Source organism: Mixophyes fleayi, chromosome 7 (genome assembly GCF_038048845.1).
Source record: "Mixophyes fleayi isolate aMixFle1 chromosome 7, aMixFle1.hap1, whole genome shotgun sequence".
Classification (NCBI taxonomy): Eukaryota; Metazoa; Chordata; class Amphibia; order Anura; family Limnodynastidae; genus Mixophyes; species Mixophyes fleayi.
In genome coordinates, this window is record NC_134408.1 from 143,010,448 (window position 1) to 143,036,698 (window position 26,251).

General features: G+C 40.5%; 2 protein-coding genes across 4 annotated transcripts in view; both read right to left on the reverse strand.

The window, feature by feature from the left end:
• R3HDM1 (R3H domain containing 1) overlaps window positions 1-26,251 on the reverse strand; it is a 255,260-nt gene that overhangs the window by 127,252 nt on the left and 101,757 nt on the right.
• ZRANB3 (zinc finger RANBP2-type containing 3) overlaps window positions 1-26,251 on the reverse strand; it is a 95,957-nt gene that overhangs the window by 47,184 nt on the left and 22,522 nt on the right. For all 3 annotated transcript variants that reach the window (XM_075180953.1, XM_075180954.1, XM_075180955.1), the window contains exons 2-9: window positions 16,584-16,762; window positions 13,479-13,710; window positions 13,227-13,312; window positions 12,292-12,463; window positions 9,691-9,825; window positions 3,579-3,698; window positions 1,687-1,806; window positions 69-248 (exon numbers count right to left, since the gene is read on the reverse strand). In XM_075180953.1, coding sequence (XP_075037054.1) covers window positions 69-248; window positions 1,687-1,806; window positions 3,579-3,698; window positions 9,691-9,825; window positions 12,292-12,463; window positions 13,227-13,312; window positions 13,479-13,710; window positions 16,584-16,762 — 1,224 coding nt within the window. The remainder of the gene's footprint in view (window positions 1-68; window positions 249-1,686; window positions 1,807-3,578; window positions 3,699-9,690; window positions 9,826-12,291; window positions 12,464-13,226; window positions 13,313-13,478; window positions 13,711-16,583; window positions 16,763-26,251) is intronic.

Here is a 26,251-nt window from a genome sequence, read left to right on the forward strand (position 1 = left end):
GCTGATCTTAAGCAGTTTTATTCTGTAGGAAGGTAATAAAAATACACACAGTTCTACACGTCAGCTACCTTTCTATTCAACATTCCCCACATCAACGTGTCCAAGGTCCCCTTGGCGATCAGGTAATGGATATGCACGGAAGCGCTTTGTCCGATGCGGTGGGCTCGGTCCTCTGCTTGTTTTATGTGTCCGGGGTCCCAGTAGAGTTCGGCAAACACTACGTGTGTGGCAGCGGTGAGCGTCAGCCCCTAAACCAAGACAACAAACACACAGGGTCATCTCAAATAAACAGGGAGGGGGGTAGCTTGAAGTCGGAAATCAGAAAAAGAATAATACTGTAATAAGTAGCATCAGTATCTAGTAGAACTGCTAGCTTGGGGTATCTTTCAATTTGAAACATAATTTGAGTGCCAAATCCTTTAGTTCCTTAAAGTTCACTCTTTTCTTTCCAGCTTATGTATATACTTTCAGCCACGCCTTTATATCATCAGAGTTGCGGTCACCTGTTCGCCTGAGATATAACGCAGCTGCTGTGCCCTCTTGCACTAGATATAGCTGTATCCAAAAAGGAGCTTTACGTTGCATTCATGGGAACTAAAATAAACTGTTGTTGCTCATATAAAGACATGGCTGAAGAGCACAGAAGGAAATTAAAAAAGGAAGATGAAGGAGGTCATGTACAGGCCAACAATTGAAAGTCATTTTAAGGTGGAAAATCTCTTTAAAGGATATGTCCATTTACAAATGGATTTTCACATACCAGACCCTTGCCCCCAAATAGCAGACTGCCGAGACTTACTCTGGTCAGTGCTGCACCAGATCCTCTTCCTGTATGGACAGCAGGAATATGAGGAAGAGCAAGCAGCGCTGCGACAGCTCTGTCTAATATGAACCTACTTTAGTAATTAACGCATCCAAATTCCTTGCAGCGTCCACAGGACTTAGTACCTGCAAACAGCCGGTGTACCTCCCACATTATGCTAGATATAGGACTTGGGGGCTGATGAGCAAAATTTGTGACTAGACATATCCTTTAGTTTAAAGAGCAAGCAATGTCCTCATTTAACATTAATATACATCACAGGCTGTGAATTACTGAGCTGAACAACATACATGAAATAACTGAAGGCAGGCGCTTCTCTAATGCAGCAGACACAGACTGACTGACAGCTTTACTAACTTGCTAGCAAAGAGCAATTTGCAGATTGGTGGATTCAAACACAGGGGGCAGGGCCAGTGAGGTCACAGCAACTCAAAAGACTGCAGTCTTTGAATTTTCATCTGCAATATTATCATTAGCATACGGACATAAAGATGTAGCAGGCACTTCAGCTGCCTGTATTGGAGTAGGGCAGGTAATATTGTACTTTTTAACAGATTTGCAGTGTCAATGTACAGTGTATTTTACCCCCATGGTTCATATCAAAAAATTTCATTTTTGAACTGGTCTTTTAAGGCGACATACAATATTGCATTGCCAACAACCATTTACACCCTTTCTGTCCCCCGCAACAGCATCCATATTACTGAATCATTCCAAAAATGCAAAATCAGACATTTTATTATTCATTAACAGTTGCAGACTAGAACATTTTGAAAAAGGTGGAATCAGTGACATCATCACCTACAATGCTGCAAGATGAACCCAACTTATTCAGAAACTGTGACCTATCTTTGTTTTCTCACCTGCCCAGCGGCCTGAATGCTCAGTACAGCCACACGTGTATCGGGGTCACTCTGAAACTGATGGACCAGGTGAATTCGCTCTGCAGACGGAACGCTCCCATCTATCCGGATGTAACGAGCCTGCAATCAAATTGTTATAATCTACAGGACATGTAAATATATTCCTATACCATTGAAACATCCTCTTTATAAATAATTTGCATATGTAATAATACAGACAAGCATACAAGTATAACAGAAACTGTGCTTACTTTATTGTACAGAGCCATTACCTGTATAAATTACCCTGTTTATATACAGATCCAAGCAATGTATACAGCTTTTATTTTTTTTTGCAGAGGAAGCAGATCAATACATATAATAAGGTTAAACACAAAGAAGTTACACACTGAAGACACGTTAAAGAAAAATAAAGAGTTACCTGTCACGCAGAGCTTACAATTTAAGGTGGTTATTAATTAAACTGTCACTAGTATTTTATCGACTGTCGCTCTCTGACACTGTGGAGCGCCGAGCTATTAATGGGCGAAAATCACCTCCAATTAAGACTCCAGCGTCTCCCCCGAGGCCTTCTCTCACCGTTTTTAGTAAATATAAATGCAGAGAAAGCTGCCCTGCATAATTAAAGTGCCCCTACGCACATTAGCGGCAGCCATCTTGTGCGCTGAATCGGTATTCCTGACAGCGCAGCTCATCAACTCGCTGGGAGCCCAGTGACAATGCTGTTGTCACATACACATAATGCAGACAGCCGTTCTGTGAGACCAGACAGAATTTATGAGAATAGAGACCATTAATTCAATAAGAGCCACCGGCTTCACAGAAGCACAGGATACCTCCGTGGGGTCACTGGGTCCTAGCTCAAAAAACATTGGTTCTGTCCACAAAATAGCTGCCTTCATTCTGTGTAACCAGGTACAATAATGAAAATTAACATAATTAGTATAAAATCTTGTGTTTCCCAGTCACTGCAGTCACATTGTGCTGCTATTTACAAAAAGATGGATATTGAAGCTACATTACCAAACGTACGGGGGGCTTAAAGGTGCATGGAATCCCCCTCTAGACCAGACTTACTGATTAAAAAAAAAAAAGAAGAGAAACACACAGGCAACCGCTCTGAAACAGATTTTCAAGAGAAGATTTATATATAATGTTTAGTATGTGTACTTTATGTAGTATTTATAGAACTGAAATATTTTAGTGAAAGGCAAAGTTGTATTCCCCATCCAAACATTGCACTTGCCTCTACACATAGCATACTTGCCAACTCTCCCGGAATGTCCCGGAGACTCCTGCATTTTGAGTGGGTCTCCCGGACTCCTGGGAGAGTGTGGCAATCTCACGCATCTGCCTGAATTAGGGCCAAAATGCAGCGATTCCTGCGTCATTACGTCACGGGGCGGGGCCAAAATGACACAATTTCGGAGCCCCTCCCCCTGCTCTGGAGAGGCTCCCGGACACCAACTCAAAAAAGTTGGTAAGTATGACACATAGTAGAGGCAGACATTTTGTGGGAGGAACCATTAGTCCTAAAAATCAGTTCACTGCGAACCAGTAACTTTGCACTGAGTGCAGTCAGCCATTTTGTGGGCGGAACCATTTTGTCACTGGTTCTGAATATTAATTACACCCACAACATGGCTGACTACACTGTGTGTAGACAACAGTTACCCCAAGTTCAGAAATAACAACTGTATGCTAAATTGTTTTTGCATTTTTCCCCCCCAACTCTTAACCTCTTTCCAGCTTGATTCTGCAAGGTGAACCTTGCTTGCTCTGAGATAGATCTGGTCGCATTAATACTGAAACACGGTTACCCTTATAGAAGACTTTCTCCATAGACACAACCTCTGCACACAGACATGTATGGAGGGGATCGCTGGGCTTACCTTGCTCTCTATAGCAGCCTCCGTGCAAGCTTGCAGCATAGAGAGGTGGTGCGCAAACACCAAGAACTTCAGCTTGTCATTTTCTAACATCATTTTAATGTAGTCTTTCACCGCTCCGGCCTGGGGAAAACAAGTATTTATCATTCTGACACTGTGCAATAAAACTGGAGGAAACTGATTGCTCAAGGAGGAACCTGGACCACAAATTACAATCAGGGGCTGCAGCTTCCTACAAGTTTGACCAGTCTGTGTAATTAACACACTGATTTTATATACAGCCAGGCATATACTTCCTAAAACACAACAACCTTGTGTCCACAAGTAAATACATAGAGCCCATTGTGTGTAGCTGTAACACCGACATGGTTTACATTAAGAAAAGAAAGTAATCTAGTAAAAAAACACAAAGATGATAAGGAATGGATCTCTCTTCGTTTTAATGCATTGTTAAATGGACAATTAATAGAGTTCTATTTTGTTCTGTCTGTTCGCAGTTATATATGTTCTCATATTCGCCAGTGTAACACAGGTATCAATGGTGTCATGGATTTTAATTAGTGATGAATAATTTACTGCTTACCACTGTATCCCAACGCAACCCTCAGAGACGGCCTGAGCTCTAAATTCACGGCACAAGCGATGACTCTGCATTAACCCCTTGCCTGCTGGCCAGCGGGCGCGTGCAGCAATGCTCAGGCGAGGCGCTGCAGGTCCCGGCGGCAGTGAAGAGGTTAAGCCTGCAGTCTACGAGAATCTCAGCGAAGGAGATTGGATGAACAAATGCATTAATAAAATATTCAGCATAATGCGCTCATTAAACCGCGTACTTGAAATATACCATACTCCAGCCCCTGTCCCTTTCTCTAACTCTTCAGACTATTTATGAATCCTGCCTGCTCCTAATGATAATTCTATCTGGCTATAACAATGTGCCACTTATAAATTATACAAAACTGTATTAAAAAAAAAAATAAAAAAAAAATTGGTGTTTTCATCAATTATTCATGTGGTTAAAGTCTATAAGACGAGCATTTGAAACAATCAAATAACAGTTTAGGGAGAATTTTGCTTGAACTGGGTCACGCTGGGCAATTGGGATTTGTGTTTAACATGTCGCTTATAAGAGAAATGTTTATATAACTTCCTCATTTACATAACTTTTTTTTAACATTATTTCAGTGATGGTAAAGGCTTTTATATGGTAACACGGTGTCACAGTTTTAGAGTCTCAGTGATATGCTCTTTAAAAAGGTAACATTTGTCTGATCCCGCATTCATTAATTCCTCTGGGTTGTGTAATCTCATAAATATCTGTTCTTCTCTAAATGAGCTAAAATATCTGTGGGCTGCGTAAGTTATGTACTGAACAGAATATAAAACTTTTATTTTTTTTATACGGTTGTTAAACGTTAGTCGTGGAAAGGACGCGCTATTTATGGACTGTGGTCCTCTGCAGAAACTATATATCTTGTTATACACATCTGTGCTACGCAAGGTTTAGAACAGTCACATATTGAGCTAAATTTGCCTTAATTCCTCCCAATATGCTTTTAGTACGACACTGGCAGATCTGATACGTGCAATGTTTTGACATTTGTCTCCAAGTCTCCTGCGGGAGGCGGCATCGATCAGCTATTTTATAAGACAACAACCACAGACTACAACATGAGGGTCCGTACAAGCAACTTCCTAAACTCTTTCAACAATTTAATCTACTTGATCTTTATTGGTCGCACATTGCTAACTTATATGAGGGCAAATGCTTCAATCACATCTGCCCGAGGTGTATTTTTAAAGCTTTTACAATATGTTTTTAATCAATAGAGGCAAACAGTCTAAAAATTATTCAATTGTCAATCTGACACTTCACATTTAACCACGGCCACAGAGCAGGCGATATGAAAAGTGCGTCTGTGATGTCATTTGTTTCTAGTAAATTGACAGGATGAATATTTAGACCTTTGCTGAGGTCATTGTCGACGCACAAAAAGACTGAAGAAATAACTATTTTGAGAGTGAGACGTTTGGCGTCTGTGCTGGCGAAGTGCGGACAGTTCACATAATGTATGGCGAGGAGGAGTTGGGTGTGTTACTATTAGAGCGTTTCTACTCTGCAAAAAGACTCACAATTCCAACCAGGAATAAAAGACAGTACCGATGTTCCCTCACTCTCATGATGAAATAAATTGCTATCTAAATGTGGCCTAACAGTAGTTTGGTAGAGGGGATGAAAAATTTGATTAAAAAAAAAAAGAAAAAAAAAAAAGGGATGGTCCCAAAACAGTAGGAAGTTGAACGATTACATGACTCTGACACTTTTGCTTCTGGAGATTCTCGTTCACTTCTAGAATGTTGAATTGTCTCCAAAGATCAGACAGAAGGAGCGAAGCCTGATGTGCGCTGGGGAGACAGCCCGGGTGTTGCGCTGCCAAACAAAGGCTTCTCGTGGGGCTCATCCACCGCTCTTCATAAGTGACCTCCATCGTCCAAGCGGCAGGTACACTTTAGTCAAACAATTTTAATAGTAATGATCAGCCCCATTTCCCTTATTCTGCATGCTGGATAGATTAGTATCTGTGCTTATTCTAGACAAGCACTCAATGCCACTTCATCTGCAAACTAAGTATCTGATCTTATACTCCATGGTGTATTAGGTAAGTGTTATTGAATATAAACATTTAAAATATAGCAGCTAATTGTCAACATCGGTCTAGACCGATCACGTCCTTGAGAGCATTGAGAGTTCTATTTTGCATGTGTTAAGCCTATTTATGAACAACGTGTTTTATAGAGCAGAGATCTGCAGAGAGTATTTAATCCCTGTCTAAGTAGAGCTTACAATCTATATTCCCTAAGACAGGGACACGCACGCAGTAGGGTTAGTTATGTAAGAAGCCAAATAAGCTATTTTGTATGTTTTTGGAGTGTAGGAGGAAACCCACACAAACACGGGAAGAACATACAGACACCACACGTATAGGGCCATGGTTGGAATTGAACTCATGACTCCCGGTCGCTCACAGAGGAGCTTGGTGGAGTCCAGGACTCAGGACCTCCAGGAACAGCAAGGAGCACATATACCAGATAATAGACCACGTGCTGCATATGAACCCACACATGATGCACCCATGGTTAGGAACGACTTACTATCACACTAGTATCATGTAGTCTGTTTCCACTATGTGTGTCTTTTAGTCGTTCATCCGCCCCACCCCACCTCCGCCCTCCACATTTATTTTTTGTGTGCCCCCTTCACTTGTGAAACTTGAATAAAGATTAATCATGAAATAGAAGTCTCATGATAGCACTATGATTAAAGAATGATTTACATTTCAGCTTCTTCGTATGTGCAAGAAGATCATTTGAATTTGACTTCTCAGAAACATCACACATTAGTTATTAAGGCGGATAAAAGACAAGGATATTTATTTATACAAAATATATAGTGAGGAAATAAGGTAAAAAAAAGGACTGATGTGAGTGCGATCTCTGTACAGCGCTGCGGAATTAGTGGCGCTATATAAATTAATAGACGATGATGATGATAGGCATGGCTTCATGGCTGCTAGATTTGCCTGTCGCCTTTGCTTTTCTGCCTAATTGCTACCGAATTTTGTCAATCGTTTCGAGAACGAATCCAGTGGAGTTTCTCACAAAAGATTAGTAGAGTCAAGAAAAATTGTATATTTACTATGTCACGCTAATTTCTATCCCACCGTAGGTACTATGATCATTAGCCACAAGTAGAGACAGCATTTCCCGAATAAAATCAATTGTGCAAACCTCTGCTCCTCCTTAAACGCTACCTCAAACCCCCACACTTTGCTGAAATCTGGGCGCACTGCGGGACAAAAGTCGTAGCGGACATTTGCCACTTCGGACATGATCTCTACCGTGTCTAAGTCGGTGTTTATGTTACGCTAGAAAAAAAATGGAAAAAGAAAAAAAGAAAAGGGGTCCTAACTCCACAGAAGCTATACAAATACTGCTGGTGCTGACAAATAACAGAACCGTGCTGGCTATATCTACATATGTTTTCTAATTTGCAGATTTTTAATGCATCGTTTGTATGAATTCACATTAAAGTAGGCTGCCAATAATACCCGGCTCCAGATACTGATCTAATCAATTTACACTTATGTTCTACAGTGCTAAGTGTATTAATAGTAAATGTGGTCGTTAAGAATGATTTGTCTGCAGGTAATGTGGAGAGGTAACTCCCTATGGTGCCAGCGCTGTGACATCTTCTCATATAGATACATTGTTGTCGGCTAATCTAAAACTCGCAGTTATTAGAAGCAGCCCAGTTTCCATGGCAACAGTGAGTCAGAAACCTTTGGTGGGTGTTCGGGTCTTTTTGCCTCAAGAAACAGCATCTGGCTTGGCAAAAAGCTGTTGTTTGGAGAAAAAAAAAAAGACAGGAGCAAGCGTAGAACACACGGAACACAATATGTATTTTGTCTCGGTATGTTAAAAAACAATTATATTTTAAAGTTTTACTGTACATAAAAGTTAATGGTTTTTATAAAAGTGTTACTGTTAAAGTGAATGGAATTTATGGAACTATGGTATAGATGACTGGGTGATTTTTTTTTTTTTTTTACAAAGTTGTTAAATGTACATAGGATTCACCAAGTAAATTTCAATGGACTTAACAAAAAATATGCATACATAAAAATTCTACCCGTGGTGTTTAAACAAACTCCCGTCCACACCGGTTAGCTTCCTCTTAATCAACGGACCTATTCTCCTCAACATACATAAATCAATCTTTGTTCATCCCCAATATGTCATCTCCTCATAACCCTCCCTCTTCTTTCCTCTGTTAAAACAGCCCCATCGTAACTCCTCAATATCATCTCATATTATTTACCTGGTGTACTGTCAACCACTGTACACTTCAGTGTCCTTCATTTTACAACCCCAGTCCTATCTCCTCTGTCCTTCTCCACTGTACATCATGTTGTTATATTATTCTCTCTCCTTCACTGCGGACCTCTGTCCTAACTCCTCATTATTCTCTCTCCTTCACTGTAAACCACTGTGCTATATCCTCTCTCCTCTATTGTACACAATGTTGCTGTTATTCTCTCTTCTCCATTGTAATCCACTGTCTCAACTCCTCCTCTGTACACCTCGGCCTATCTTCTTGTTACTCTCACTCTTCCATTGGAATACACTGTATTATCTCCCTTTATGTACACCTTAGTCCAATTTACTCTTGCTGCTCAATTGTAAACCATTGTCCTATCTCCTTTTCTATACACCTTAGCCCTATCTTCCGGTTACTCTCGCTTCTCAATTGTAAACCACTGTCCTATATCCCCTTTTCTGTACACCTTGGTCCTATCTTCCTGTTACTCTCGCTCCTCAATTGTAAACCACTGTCCTATATCCCCTTTTCTGTACACCTTGGTCCTATCTTCCTTTTACTCTCGCTTCTCAATTGTAAACCACTGACCTATCTCCATTTCTGTACACCTTGGTCCTATCTTCCTGTTACTCTCACTCCTCCATTGTAAATCACTGTCCTATCTCCCTTTATGTACACCTTAGTCCAATTTACTCTTGCTTCTCAATTGTAAAGTACTGTCCTTTCTCCTTTTCTGTACACCTTGGTCCGATCATTTTGTTACTTTCGCTCCTCCACAGTAAATAACTGTATCTTTGTAAATAAAGATACTAATATTCTTTATTTATAAAGCAATGACATATTATGAAGCGCTCTATGTTGAGGGGCTCATAATGCAAACAAATTACGCACAATGACATCAAATAGAAATTGTACTGCACACCCCCTCCAATATACTGGTCCACCTCCGCCTTTGTTGGGTAGATGGCGGCATGGCCTACGGAAAAAAAAAAGCCAACTAAAGCTTAAAAAAAAAAAAAAAAAAATATTTGCAACCAACTGTTAAAACGGTATAGGTAATATTCCAATCATTATAGAATGAGAAAACCTTAGTTGATTGTGTCAGCTGCACTCTGAACACAATTTTTTTAAAGTATGGCGAGGTTTGTTACACCCCAAAAAGTTAAATAAAAAAAAAAAATAGAAAAAAAAGTTACAGTAGAGATCAGGGCACTGCAAATCAATGAATGCACTAAATACCTTAGCCAGGGCAGTCTGTTTAAACATGCGAGTGATCAGCCCCATGACTTGAATAAATGGACTACTGGTTTCCGAAGTTGAAGAATCTGGATATCGCATCAATTTTTCCCACTCTTCAAAGCTGGCATTCATTTCCTAGGTGACAGGAAAGAACGGGGTTTACAGAGTACAGAAGATAATTGATGCAAAAGTGCCTGAATTCCTACTGCAGCAAAGTCAAACAGCCATAGAACAGACACAAAAAATCCCCCCCAGGCCCAGGTGACTGCACGCAGGACGTAGAGGTGGGCCAGTCACATGATCCCACCAAATATAGACAACTGACAAAAGGGAATAAAGGAGAAAATAGGATGCTTTCTTGCCAACCTAATAAATCAATAGGGAGAAAATGAGTCTCAGTGCAAATCTTATTACTTAAAAGGGATTATACTGCATAGAGTAAATTTAAAACAGGCTCATTTTTAAACGTCTGCACAGGGTTTTCTGGGAATTTTAATTTAATCTAAATAGGGATACAAGCTGTGATTCTCTATTTAACTTGCTCTGTACCCAAGGGGCAAAGAGCTGGTAAAAATACACCCATGTATCATTCTGACAGCCCTTTTTATCATTTCTGCTGTAATTCATTTTTCTATATTATATGACAATATGAAGATCTCCACTTTAAACATATTTTGCAATGCAAAGTAGAACGATTTTTGGATCTCTTGTACAGACAAACGGAGGCCTCTTTAATTTCAGGGTTTTTTTTATCAATAAAACAGAGGTGATGGAGGTATTGGTAAACGTTTAATCAGGTCAACAAGACTCTGATGAACAAGTAATGTGGCTAAAAATGCGGTTACATTCGTCAAAATTATTCAACCTGCAACAAAACGCGACTGTGAAGAAACACCCATCGTGCAATGAAAATAAGTGTTTACATATATACCGACATTATTTCTTTTGGTGATACAATGCGCTGTCTGCTGGAGGCGTAATGGCCTATAAGCGTTGATTGAACACAATATTAAATACATAACTTATCCACAAGGACTTTAGAGAGTGCACATGAATGCGGAGTATAATATATCCACATTTCGTGTTGTGCTCTATTAAGCAATTATGTGTGTACTTTAAGAAAAAGGGAAAAATATTCTTATTGCCATCTTTGCTTGTACTCCATTGCGCACAAGTTGAATGGAAAAGAGCTTAGACTGGAGGCATAAGATCCACCAGCCTGGACAGTACAAAACATCCATTGGCTGCAGCGACAATGTGGGACTGTGCTCCCAACAACACAGTGGTAGAATACACATCTAAAAGAACTAAAGACAGGTACACTTACATCAGATAGATCCACATATATAGCACAAGACAAACATTACAGTGTTGATGGACCGGACACAGTCACCCACACACACTGCAACTGATGGATAAGACACAGTCACCCACACACACTGCAACTGATGGATCAGACACACGTTCCAGTATTTATGCAGTAGATGTATTCATAGTCATCATCAACATTTATTTATATAGCGCCAGCAAATTCCGTAGCGCTTTACAATTGGGAACAAACATTAATAAAACAACACTGGGTAATAGAGACAAAGAGCTAAGAGGGCCCTGCTTGCAAGCTTACAATCTATGGGACAATGGGAGTTTGAAACACAAGGGCACGTGCTACATCATATTGCACACTGGACCAACTAGAATGCAAAGGTAAAAAGTATTGAGTGGGCTGTGTGATCAGTAACACAGCAATGTTGGTGAGAGGGTTGTTGTCTTGTGTTAGTTGTGTAGAGGGTGATAATATGGTACACTAGGGAGATTAAGAGGGTGATAGAGGAATATTATAAGCTTGTCTGAAGAGGTGAGTTTTCTTGAAGGTATGAAGACTAGAGAAAAGCCTTATTGTGCGAGGGAGACACACGTTTCCCAGAAGCCACACACACACTCAAATACACATAGTCAGACATAAAAGCAAGGTACACAAATTGTCATAAACACACACTAACACACTAATGTAACCGATATACTGCAGTAATGATGTCATAGATACACTGACACACACACACACTCCAGTATTGATGTAACAGATACATTCATACTGGAGTGTGTGTCTGACTGTCAGTGTAATAGATACACTGATAGACACACACGCCAGTAACACAAACCCTAACTCGCACAGACGCTGAAGGCTGGGAATTTTGCAGTGGTGATGGCAACAGACATCACATTCTCACATAGGAGAAATTCATAAAAATACTTTATTAACTTCTGGGGGGTAAATGTATCAAGCAGCGGTTTCTGCAAGTCACCGGATATCAGCGACTACGCAGAGGAAATGTAAAGCGGCTATATCTTTCAAGGCAAACCCTGCAGAAACCGCTACTTAATACATTTACCCCTTGGACTTAACTCATTTATTTTTCTGCATGCCACTCCTGATTACCAGGCAGCAAAATATGATGCTGGAAAACAAAATCCTGGTAACAATCTCCCCTCCAGTAGAGCATTTTAACTTTATCGGACCAGTAGCGTAATACGTTGGTTGCGTAAATCTGTACGTCAGGGGTCAAACAAACCCAGGGCAGAAGATTAGGAATGACGGCCTACCTTAGCCACCTCTTTCGGCAGATCAAAGGGGATGCGCTGTCTGATTTTAGGCGGGAGTTCAGTTAAAACCTCACTCTTTAATCGTCTGATCATGATGCTGCTTAATCGCTGGTGTAAGTCCTCTAAATTCGAGGCTCCTCTGTAATCCCACTGAGTCCTATTGCCGAAGTACCTTGGGGAAGATTTTAAAACACTTGAAAACAGCGTCGCTCTAAAAACACATGTTAAACACTGTAGGGCCCTGAATTGTATCTAAGAGGGATTGATGCTGCTCTCGTTGTCATCGAAGGACTTAACAGCATTAATGATCTTAGAGAGCTGGGGCACCTGTTACAATACATTGCATAAACACCGTCCATATATGTGTTGTTCAACATTAGATTAAGTTCCCAAAGGCCACTTTGATCTCTTGCTGCCAAGCTCAGTGAGGACCAGTATCAACAGCAGTCGGTGGAATTCAATTACATTCTTGTGTCGCTTTTAGCAAAGTTAGGGCGAGTGCATTGAATACTCCACACAATGCATTTCTACCTGACGCAGCAGCCCAGATACATATATTAATAGCAGCTGCAGAGACATGTCCTTAGGCAGTTTTCTCATTGTGCTACCTATGTGCAGGGGACAGATCCATAAAACGGGGGTAACAAAAGAAAATATAAGCAGAAAATCCTGCAGCACAGTAATAAGTACAGTGGTTTTGCCTTAATGGTAAACTCCTGGGACTCAAACATTTTTTTAAAAAGTCTGAAATTATTTTCGGAACTCACTCAAGAGTTATGATAAAGGGTTAATGGCAGACACAATAGAATTCACTTTTAATGGAAGCTCTCACGTGCGTAATTAATTTACTAAACAGCCCTTTCCACATTTCTTATATTCAATAATAACCTATGTACATGATTAGTAGAAGGTAGAAAATTAATCACGATGAATACCTGACATGTGCGTTACAGTATTTCTTGGCATATTCTGTCCAGGTCCCGAATCGCCTGGGGAACAGAGCATCGATCTGCATGTAAAGCTGGAGAAAGGGGAAGAACGAGCTAATTTCCAAATCATTATATTCCTTAATTCAGCAGTAAGAGAACTGTGTCACTTGCTGCTTAGGATGAGAAAATCCACTGCAGCGATCTAAGAGTGTAATTCAGAAAAAAAAAAAAAAAAAACAATGCTACAAATTCAATTACCTCCTCGGGTCGCCCAAGAGCCGGCGTCCCGGTGAGAAGAAGGGCTCTTGACGCTTTCTGAACGATTGGCAGCAGAAGCTTGCTCCGGGACGCGTTTCTAGATTTCATGTAGTGAGACTCGTCTACTAAAACCACTCTGAAGTGCTGTTTGTAGAGAGCATTTATCAGCATCTTGGCATCGCTGGTTAACAGGCCGTACCCCAAAACTGTCACTTTACAAGCCGAAATTCTCCTGGAGACAGAGCAGAGTGTGTGTTTCACTTTCCAGACTTTTATGATTAGGGTCACTGCTGTGAGGCGGATGAGGACCACCACAGAGGAACACAAATAGGACCTTGTGCTGAGAGACATGAAATACTTAAAACCTAATATCCCGTCTATAAGAGCCATTTACTTCCACTCAGAGCAAAACTTTATTGAACAAGCGATAATACACACAGAGCGCCATCTCTCTCAATATTTGTGTTTATTATGGCAAATAAAAGCAAAATATATTAAAATATCAGGACAGCGCCAACCAGCTTAAAAATAACGCAACAGCAAATACTTAGATTCAAAATAATCATGTCTTTTTCATCGTAATTCCCTTTTGTTGACTACTGACACTCATGAATGTTGTGAGTATTTTAATATGTCTTTGGTCTCAGTTCACGATTCAGAAGGAAGAAATGAGGAGAATAAAAGTAAGATTTTTGTTACCCACCTTGTATTATGACTTGTGTTGGTTAATCGCACCTTTTCAGTTCTACTTGTGCTATGTTCATTATTTTTTTTGATTATTTATGTGAATTGTCTACTCTGTTTGTACTATTGCCATGTAGGCGCGGCAGAACTATAAACATACGTTAGAAGCCGATTGGCAACCACAGTCACATGACACACGATGTAACGAGCAGAGAGGTTTTGGAACGCCCCTCTGAGATATGTCTGCTATTTGATATCCTCCTTCTCCCCCCTCTATCACATGGCATGCTGTGAGCTGTAAGCCGTGTCTGTGTAGTAGACCGACTGATTGTTTGCCAGTAACACAATAATGGCTGTCATTCACCGCACAGAGGACAATATTTTCTTGTCTTGTCAATTTTTCGGCACAATTATACCATTGATTGGGACTAATGATCCTCTTTAACACGCCACAAAAACAACAAATAAAATAAGTGATACTGCGCCAGATTTGCTATGTTTATTTGCTTGTCTTTGGAGCTACATTTGGGAGCTCTTATCTCACCCTGCCAACAAACTCAGGATTATTTACTCCTACATCAGACTGGCGCTGGTCTTCTCGGGCATCTAACTGCCTCCGCAAACTGCCTCACTGACGTCACGAATTTTTAATTCATGTATAGGCTCCAGTCTCGTGAGTATTGGTTCAGCTCAAAAAATGGCTTCTATCATGAACTACAACTTTAACGGTAATTGTTGAAACAATAGGATTCGCAAATATTTGCTCCGCCAACAAAAAAACGGCCTCTGCTGTTTGTAGACAATAGGTATAATGTAAAGTGCAGAGAAACAATCACTACACAATGACAGAAGAGCACTAGATGTAGATCTCAATGTGCGCGGAATGTCTGTTGACATACACCAGTGTTGGCTAACCTGTGACACTCCAGGTGTTGTGAAACTACAAGTCCCAGCATGCTTTGCCAATATATATAGCAGCTTATTGCTGGAAGGGTATGCTGGGACTTGTAGTTTCACAACACCTGGAGTGTCACAGGTTAGCCAACACTGACATACACTGTTATGTGAAAACTGACATCTACTGCGGAGATCTGAGGGGGAACATTCAGAATTATATATAGACGAAAAGTAATGTAAAGCTACTGGCTGCCGAAGAACAGAATAACTTCTTTATAACACACATAATGTACATATACATAACAGATGACTTTTTTTATTGTTATGTGTAACTTAAGTGAATAAACTATATTTACATATAGATTTTACCACATGGCATAATACCGATATGCATGGACTGACACATTATCCTGCATTATCGGGTTTCAGCTGATATTTGTATATATCGTGTATGTTAACATTTATTCCAGTTTATTTCCGGCCGGAAACCTTTTTGTACATACCATGGCTTAATAAATGTCATAACTTACTCTGTCATACACGTCCTATTTATTAGCGCCTGAACCTGTTACACTTCTATATTTACATATAGATTTGTGAAGTCACAAAAATGTTGCAACTCCATGTATAGCATTACAAAGTAAATACACAAAAGGTTCCAGGGATGACAGAATTCGTTGTTGCATTAGTGCACATAACATGGGCCTACTATGGGAACTGGGGTTTGCTCCCACATCGCCGAAACCCACCTTACTTGTCCTTTATCAAGTTGCTCCTGCCAGGTTCTATTCACAAACATGTTTACAGAGTGTTTATAAGTAATTACTACACCAACTGTAAACTGTACATCTGGAAATGCAGCTAATCGAATTTGCTTGTTTTTATTCAACTGCATTGGTTATGTTTGAGAATACTTCTTAGAAGTTAAGAGATGGATGTCACCAACCACATCAGTGATGGTCAGGATTCTCATGAGACTTGAGACTCAATCAGATCTTTATTGGACATTTTGTTAAATACAGTCAGAAAAGGAGGATTTCAGCGGCACTGACATACCTTAGGAAATCACACAGCCGATCGACTACATGGCTGAATCTTGACCAGTCATGGTCAAAAATCAGCAGTCTCAAGAATAATGTCTATCTAAAGTCCTCAGAACACAATGAAAAGGTCACATTTACAAATAAGAAAGATGTTCTTCAATGCGTCTCAGACCCATGTAGTTCCAGAGCAACTCAACTCCTTTCTGGAGCTGCCAACGCAACTTATCCAGAGCAGACACCCTGGAGAAAATGAATGAATATGACACTCACGACAATGTAAAAATAAAGGTGATCAACACATTGCACCATGTGGCGTATTAACCGAGAAGCCTCCTGGGTGTCAGCCTTTAGCATGTGTCACTGGACCCGTGCACTAAGAAGGAAGGGAACCCGCAAAACCCAATCTTGTGTGGGCATCTTATTCAAGGTTTAGATTCGTAAAGCTCTCTTTCAGACCATATGTACCACATTCTCTACATACCCAACATCTGTCTTGTTCTCAATGACTGTTATGTCCTCAGGGCCCAGCTCTGGAATCCACTTCTCCATTTCCTCGATCCACGGGTACTTCAGCGAAGAGGGAACAACAATCAGAAGGGGCCACTCGTCCCGGTAGTAATAAGCCACCGCAATCGCCTGAATTGTTTTCCCCAGGCCCATCTGTAAAAATACACAAAGTCACCATCACAGAGTGGACAATGTAATGGGCAAGAAAAGTATCAGAAGTCAGGATAGATTTTCTGGATCGGAGGTAATCTTCTACCATGGTGTGTATCACAAACTGCTTGGAATTTCAGAATTCAAACTGACACAAAATGGGACAAGTAAGATTCCTCGGTCTATACTGATAAAAGTGCTTCTTCCCCCAACACACCAATAACCATACTCCTTTAAAAGCATTTTCGACAACACCGCATTTAAATTGCATTCTAAAAAGACATTTTGTCGATAGTTCAACACTTTTTTGAATTCAGCATCATCATTTCAGAACTTTACAACTATATGAACATTTGACTAGATTCAGCAGAGCACAGCCAAGAGATGTATAGAGATCTCCTTCCTGTATGAGTAGGGGTCTGCTGTACAAGACACTGATTTGTGGAATCGTAGATGAGTGGAGAAAAGTGCTCTTAAAGTAAATGTTTGCCTTAGCCGCATCCAGGTAAAGATTGTGACAAACCACCTACAACTTTTCCACCCTTACTGGAGTTTAGAAAGGTCACTACGAGAACATATTACTAGTATAATAAATGATAAACCCATTAAATTTCAAAATACCTGGCAACCTTGGCTGGCTATCTATGGAACGGATCAACCAGGGACCGATTAAAGTCAAAGTCTTAGTTAAATGATAAAAAGGATATTATGACCTCGATTGCAGAAGGATTTTCTAAACATCTAGCTGACAACAGGATGCCGGGCTGAGTTTCCCTCCCCCCTTCTCTCTTGTTTTTTCCCACCCTCAATTCATTTGATGTTTAACATTATAACAATGTTCTTGTTAGTTTACTTTTATTAACAAATTATTTGTTTTGCAGTCTAACCTGTATGCTGTTGAAACTATAAAATTGTCAATAAAATATACTTTAAAAAAAAAAAAGAAAGGTCACTACGAGAAGAACCCCTGAAACTTGAAGCCTAATGATTTCACCCTTCCAAATCACAAACACGCCACAGATTCAAAAGCAAGTGTGTGTGTGTGTATGTGTGTATATATATATATATATATATATATATATATATATATATCTATCTATATCTATCTATATATATATATATGCCTAGTGGCGTGTGTTAGTCTGTCTGTGTGTGTGTGTGTGTGTAAAAAATAAAACCAAGCTGCAGCGCCACCTTCTGGGCGGAGTTATACACTGACCTACTAAATTCTTAGTGTGCGTGGGAAAAAAATTCAGAAAGGGCTGAAATTTGGTATACTAAGATGTTTTTAATTTGTTAATTTAATTTGTTAATTGTTAAAAGTGTTTCTAAAGATTTTAAAAAAATATATATATATTTCTTGAAGGAGAAGTGACAGTTGGGAGTGGTTGGTGGTTGCCGGGGGTGACAGTGGGGAGTGGTTAGTGGTTGCCGGGGGTGACAGAGTGAGAGGAGTGTGATACTCAGGACCGCTGAGAGAGATCCCTGTGTCTGGATAGACATCTGGATAGATGTAGCGATAAAGATGAAGGATGAGGTGTTGGAAAAAAATGATGAGGTGGTGACATGTGGACAAAACCACGTTAAAAAAGGGCGCTTGCATCGGGAAGTAACGCTCTTCCCCTGAGGATGCCTGGGTTATGGCCCAAATGCATGGCAAGAACCTTTTTAACACCTTAAATAGCTTGATTTGACTAGAATGCATGAGTATCATGCACGGATTAACATATATATATATAAAGTGCCCATCACCTAGACTTTAGCCACTGATCCTTTAAGTCCTATAAGTTGCGAGGTGGGGCCTCCGTGGCTCGGACATGTTTTTCCAGCACATCCTGCAGATGCTTAATTGGACTGAGATCTGGGGAATTTGGAGGCCAAGTCAACACCTTGAACTCTTTGTCAAGTTCCTTAAACCATTCCTGAGCAATGTCTGCAATGTGGCAGGGCCCATTATTCTGCTGAAAGAGGCCACCGCCATCAGGGAATACTGTTGCCACGAAGAGGTGTACTTGGTCTACAACAATATATATGTCAGCTTGAAATGCAAGTCAAAGCTAATATATAGAGCTTTAAGAGAAAATATCCAACGGTAAGTCAGGGTGGTGGTATACAGGGGGCCAGGATAAACAGGAGGGCTGTATATGTTGACGTTTTAGAAGCCGATCGGAAGTTAGTTGGGATCAGGCTTCGTATAAGGGAGACATTTGTTCCTACAGTATTTATATCAGAAGTCTTTCTGCCAAGCTGTCCACCCACTGCCTGAGCATAACACTTGTGGAGAGCGACAGGAGCAGACTGGACAGATCCTAATGCCAGCCTGGTAGAGTGGTCAGAGGTTGGGGCTAGAGATGTGCAGATTTCAAACCGATTTTCCGATATTAGACTCAGATGAACTCTGTGATAGGAAACACCAACGAGCCTCTCAGACATGTCAATATTTACATTTTACATAGAATTTTTATGAACTTAAACTACGGGGAAGCACATACGACAGAATGCAATTTGCCTAAACAGTTATAAAAGTTGACATAACAAAGCTCTATATATCACATGAACAACAGGGAATAATAATACATATAAAGTGATGGTAGTTATACATTCAAAGTCCTCAGACCTAGTAAAACCTGAGAGCTGTACCGCCATCAATGGCAGCCAGGAAGTTACTGCAACACATTTTATAAGGCATTTTATAACCATGGCCCTCCACCTGGAAGAAATGTGCAGCCTCATCCCCTTATTACTACAATAAAACAGATAGGTGGATTTATCGAGCTCAGACACCGGCACACTAACCTGGGGAAACTAAAGGAAATTATATAACAATCTGAGAAACTCAAGGGGGAGGGGCACTGACAACCGCTTGACAAACATATACATACAAAAACATTCACTTCAATAATTCTACACTTTATCACAACTTAAGACAATTAAAATACATTAAAATACACTTTACAGTTAAAGGTTGGGGGATTTCTTCCAATGCACACCAGACTTCCTATCTGTAAGCATATTAAACAACATTGCAGGAAACCATTTGTTGCCTAAAACAGCTGATACCAGGGAACAATAGCTTGTTCTGATATAAATCACACAGTTACAAACAAATCAGACACTTTAGGCACCAAAGGGTTTCCTTTAGGTATTAAGGTAAACGTTAACACATATATTTATGAAAAAGTTATAACATGCTGTCGGATAAATTTATATTTTAAGCTTAGTGGCTCTTTAAACTAAGGCATCGAGGCATATCAGCAAAGACAATAACTAATAAATGTATGAAACACGATACCGACATTTCTTTCCCTCCTACACAAACTATAAATATATTGTGTTATTAATAATTCATCCAGTAAATGCTGCAATATCTCTAATACTAATAGAGTGAGGAGATTAGACCCCTCCACCGACGTCTACTGTGATCGATAAAATATTGTGTGGCTCAATGAACGTAGTGATTGTCTATAAAACAAGATAAAATATAACATGCACTGAAGATGTAACTGTAGATGTAGGATGATTAACATTGGGCTGCAATGAATTTCCCATTTAGAGAACTGTAAAATTGTGCAAACATGCTGCACTGTAATTAGTGCTGTTTCCAGGAGTGTAACTAGGAATGTCTGCACCCCATCGCAAAATTATGATGGGGCCCTCTACGTACCATCATGAATTAATATCCAACACAATATCTGCTCCATCCCCCAACAGTATCCAATAAGGCAGAGCACTAATTGCGTTTGTAGTGATCAAGCACATTATTCTGAATTATACCAGCAGTCATTTTAACCTCATTATGTTTCTAATCCAGTAACTGGCTGGATAAATTTGTTATGAAGTCATATTTACGGCACATTTTGTCCTCTGGGATAGGGACCCCTGTTCTGCTGGGTCCCATAGCAGTGCCATGGGAAGCTATAGCAGTAACGTACATAACGCTACTAATATGCATTGGTGCATCTCTTTATTTGTAGGATGCAGGTTTGGATGGTTGTCTAAGCACCCTACAAAGATTTAAAGGCAATGTAACATAAGCATTGGCTTAGGGGGCAGGGATGCGTTAGGAAACCCATTTGTATCTACTAGGTAAAATAGACTTTTACTGACAGCACAGAACTCCTGCATAGAAGAGGTGTCAAATCATGTGTACGTTTGTTTGTGAAGTTTAGGATGTCAAGCAGGTAAGACATCTACGGGGCAACATGGTGGCTAAGTGGTTAGCACTTCTGCCTTACAGCACTGGGGTCATGAGTTCAATTCCCAACCATGGGCATATCTGTGAGGAGTTTGTATGTTCTCCCCTGTTTGCCTGGGTTACCCCCGGGTGCTCCGGTTTCCTCCCACACTCCAAAAACATACTGGTAGCTTAATTGGCTGCTAACAAATTGACCTTAGTCTGTGTGTGTTTGTGTGTGTTTGTGTGTGTGTGTTAGGGAATTTAGACTGTAAGCCCCAATGGGGCAGGAACTGATGTGAGTGAGTTCTCTGTACAGCGCTGCAGAATTAGTGGCGCTATATATATATATATATATATATATATATATATATATATATATATATATATATATATATATATATATATATATATATATATATAGTGATGATGATGATTATATGCGCTTACACGGCACACTAAACCTCAGTCTACTGAAATGTTACATACCGACCAGCTAAATGTTATCCTGACAAGTTATTTGTCCATTATTTGAATTTTTTTTTAACATTAGTGGGTTTTATTATTTTCCATGTCGGGCTTCTAACATAAAATGAGTGAGGTTCATATAATGAGTCCCTGTTATCAATGGTACAAAGGGCACGGATGAGACAATTCTGCGACAGATACCCCAAATTAACGGACTGCACAGAAATAAAAAGCAGACACAGGGACATAGAAGGAACATAGAAGCTAACTAGCCCTTATTAAGCGCATCGAAAACAATGTAACCACTTTACATTTTCTTGTTTTGCTCACTACTGTCTATAACTTATTACCACTTTGTTGCAAAGCAGCTATGGTGGAACAGAGACGACGGTCAGGTTTTAATTATCAAGCAGTGATCACAACGAATTAAGTTACATCGTTTTGCGAGTATAATTATCCTATTCTGCCGCTTGGTGTGGTTACATGTTACAGGTCTTATATTACAGGAGGACGTGAGTTGTGGTAGAGGAATACCGGATGACCAGGCTGCAGGTTACAATGGTGACTCACAGTGCTCTCACCGCCGTATAATGTTACTGTAATGATCGAGTGCTTTGTATGTGGGCGCAAGGTCTGCGTTAACACATTACTTCTCCCTGTGTGCATATAATATATATATGTAGATAGTGTTACAATGAAGGCAGTAGGAGAACTGGCAGTATGACATATCCCTGTATACCCCCCACTTCCACCGCTATGCATGTGTGTATATTATATACACTACATGGACAAAAGTATTTGGACACACCTGTTAATTATTGAATTGTTTCAATCAGACCTGTTGCCAGAGGTGTATAAAGTCAAGCACCTAGCCATGGAGTCTCCATTCGCAAACATTTGTGATACAAAATGGGTCGTTCTGAAGAGCTCAGTTACTTCAGCGTGACACTGTGATAGGATGTCACCATTGCAATAAGACGATTCGTGAAATTTCATCCCTGCTGGAAATTCCACAGTCAACTGTAAGTGTTATTATTAGAAAGTGGAAGAGTTTAGGAGCAACAGTAACTCAGGCAAGATGCGGAAGACCACCTAAAATCACAGAGTGGGGTCAAAGACTGCTAAGGCACATGGTGTTTAAAAGTCGCCAATTCTCTGCTTATTTCATAGCTGAAGAGCTCCGAACTTCCACTGGCATTAACATAAGCACAAAAACTGTGCGATGGTAGCTTAATGGAATGGGTTTCCATGGCCGACCAATGCCAAGCGTCGGATGGAGTGGTGTTTAGCACATGGACACTAAACTGTGGAGCAGTGGAATGACAAATCACTCTTCTCTGTTTGGCAGTCAGGTGGGCGAGTCTGGGTTTGGCAGATGCCGGGAGAACGTTACGTGTCTGACTGCATTTTGCCGGCTGTAAAGTTTGGTGGAGGAGGGATAATGGTATGGGGCTGTTTTCAGGGTTTGTGCTAGGCCCCTTATCTCCAGTGAAGGGCAAACTTAATGCTTCGGCCTACTAAGTCATTTTGGACAATGCTATGCTTACAACTTTGTGGCAACAGGTTGGGGAAGACCCTTTTCTACTCCAACATGACTGTGCCCCAGTGCACAAAGCAACTACTACAAAGACAATGTTTGATGAGTTCGGTGTGGAAGAACTTGACTGGCCCGCACAGAGCCCTGACCTCACCCCCAACACCTTTGGGCTGAACTGGAATGGAGATTGTGAGCCAGGCCTTCTCGTCCAACATCAGTGCCTGACCTCATAAATGCTCTACAGAATGAATGGGCACAAATTCCCACAGAAACACTCCAACATCTTCCAAGAAGAGTGGAAGCTGTTATCGCTGCAAAAGGAGGAGCAACTCCAAATTAAAGTATTATGTATCTAAATACAATGTCACTACAGTCCCTGTTGGTGTAATGGTCAACCGTCCGAATACTTCTGTCCATATGGCGTGTGTGTGTGTGTGTGTGTGTAGTTTATATATATATATATATATATATTATAACTGGGATGTGATATTGTTACAATGAAGGCAGTAGAAGAACAGGCGGTATGGAATACCACCACAAACTCCCACCATTGTTGTTCTTTATCAGTCCAGTGTTAGTGATGAGAGGGGGGAGTTGCGTCTGTGATGGAAGGATTCTGTGATCGTTCTGGATTAAGAAGATCATGTGCTCGGAATAAAAACAAATATGATAATAATTATGGACCTATTATAACAGTTGGATTACTCTTCCTCTCCTTATTTTTCCCATATTTAACTCAGAATTCAACAACTTTAATTTCTACACCCAAAAATGAATAACCGATCTAACCTCAGTAAAAGACTCCGACCAGTAATGACACAAGCACATACAGGCCCGGCGCTCCCATTAGGCAACCTTAGGCAGTTGCCTAGGGCGCGGGGACCTGCAGGGCGCCGCTGACTAGATTTTCTAATCTAGTCAGCGGCTTAGGAGAGGGTTTTTCAGTGTCCGCGGCGCATCGGTGAAGTATCACACTGTCTGTCACTGACAGACAGTGTGAATAAAGTTCTTTCCCGGCGCCCCCCTCCCCTTCCAGCATGCATCACTCCGCCTCCTGTGCGAAGAAGGCGCGGATCAGCTAGAGAAAAGAAAGAAAAGGTAAGTAAAATCTACTTATTTTTTTTAGTGTGTTCGCGGTGGGGGGGGGGGGGGGGGCGAAATTTTGCCTAGGGCGCTGTGAACCCTAGCACCGGCGCTGAACACATAGTCCCAAACTCCACATTGATAAGTTCTGAAACACTGACAGGTTCATAAGACTCTGACAACGAGTATGGAGCTCTCTTTTTATGACCATTTGTACTGTAAGAAATTGTAAGGCATACGTTGTAAGACATGTATGTAGATCTGGTGCTTCTACATTTTCTGTATGAGAACTAAAGTGAATGTTTTATCCTCCACTTATCTATCATAACATTCGAGCTCTGAACACAGTTCTGTTTCCACAGAACCGGACAGTTCTGCTCACCACCATCCATCCCACAACAATATCCCAGTTTGTTACAGAACAGTTCCACTGATTAGTCATTGCAAATATTCATCCAGCGCAGGGTATGAGATACAACAGACCTGTATAAGATCATGGCCAGGAATATGTTCTCATCAGTGTAGCACTATCCCGAGAGGTAGAGTAAAAACATTCGGTCAAAACTTAAGCGCAGGAACATACGCACATAAAATATTATAATAGCTGCGTGCCAACATACCTGGTTTCTACCTAAACAAACTGCTGCGGAGAAGTCCTACAAGCGGAACCCTTTATTTTCCCTGGATTTGTGCCCCATAATCAGAATTCAGTTTGCTTGAAGTAAATGTATAAAATGTGTCGCCAGAACCAAACAGTGTTAAACGCAGAATAAGTGAAATTAAAAGCAGTAAGGTAGTAAAAAAACAAACATTGCATTTAGGACCCAGCTGATCCCAACATTTTGGCCATATCCTGGGAGAGAACCTAAAAATCCAGCTAACACCTCATAGGTTATTCTCATCCAACAAGGTATTCTTTATTTCATCCTAGAGAACAAATACTAGAAAGTGCTGGACGTCTGGGGCCAGGAGCGGTTAGATGCAAGTCATATTAAGGTGGTCTTTTCACCAAATGCAACACTGGGAATCCCTTTTTCTATATATGTACCTCAGTCCCTCAATGTCATCACTAATTCCTAGTGAGCCAATACATGGCAGCCATTTTGAGAAATGGGAATGCAGTCTCTCTGTCCACAAAATGGCTGCTCTTCCCTGTGTGTTGGAAACTAGTACATTTAAAGTTAGTACCAGGTTTGACCTCAGAATCTCCTGATCAAAACAGAAAAATAATCCAGTGTTTATGGAATAGAGAGATATTTTACTTATACCTGAATGAAAACCCAACTGGTTGCCATGGGTGACCCTTCATATGTGCTATTTGGTCCAAATTACTTCATAAATCTCTTTTATGTGTAAATTTACATATATAGCACGGCGTGCAGAGCAATAAGTTACCTAACAATGCGAGGACAATTAGTGAAGTACCTTACAAGCAACGGCCATGTCTGTAGTTTTCAGAACTGGAAATGAAATAAAAAAGAAACGGAAAGGTCTCTTCTCTCAGATGAAATAGAATATTGTACTGCTCAGGTCACCTCCCTGACATTTGTTTAGCTAATACCACACTATAATATAGTGTGTGAGAAAGGTCCATTCCTGCATATATTTTTAATATGTCAATATCATTGAATGTTTGGTAGGAACCTTATTATGGAGGGAATGGCAAATCAAACTGAACGAATCGTAAAAAGTGCTTCAAATATATTCTGCTATTTAGCATAATTCAGCTAAATTATACTTCTGCAATCTGCATGCATGCTTCTCTCCTCTGAGAATCTGCACTGAAAACCTCCTTATGTCACTCAAATACCTACATTTAGCACCTAAACCTGGCGGAAATTGTGTCAGCAACAACTGGATGCCAATAATTATCTTTCCATCTGAAGTGACAGGATGAATCCAAATATAGCTAACGCAGCACAAAATATTCCAGCAAAACGGCCAATCAGACGCACTTGTCAGTAATTTCATATTCATGTCTGGGGGCTCAACAGTCACCTCTCCACTAACAGCAAAAAAAAAGGGGGGGGGGGGGGAAGAAGTTGGAAAGCATCAAATCTGGTCACATTTGTTAAGAAAAACAACACTTGAAATTGTAATTAAAGGGTACCCGTTGCTCACACAAGTGCTCAAGATCCAGGGATGTCACTCGCTCCCAATGGATAGATAGGATACATCCCCAATGATGTCACCAGTTCATGGTGCATTGAGAGCATGCACTCTCAGTGAT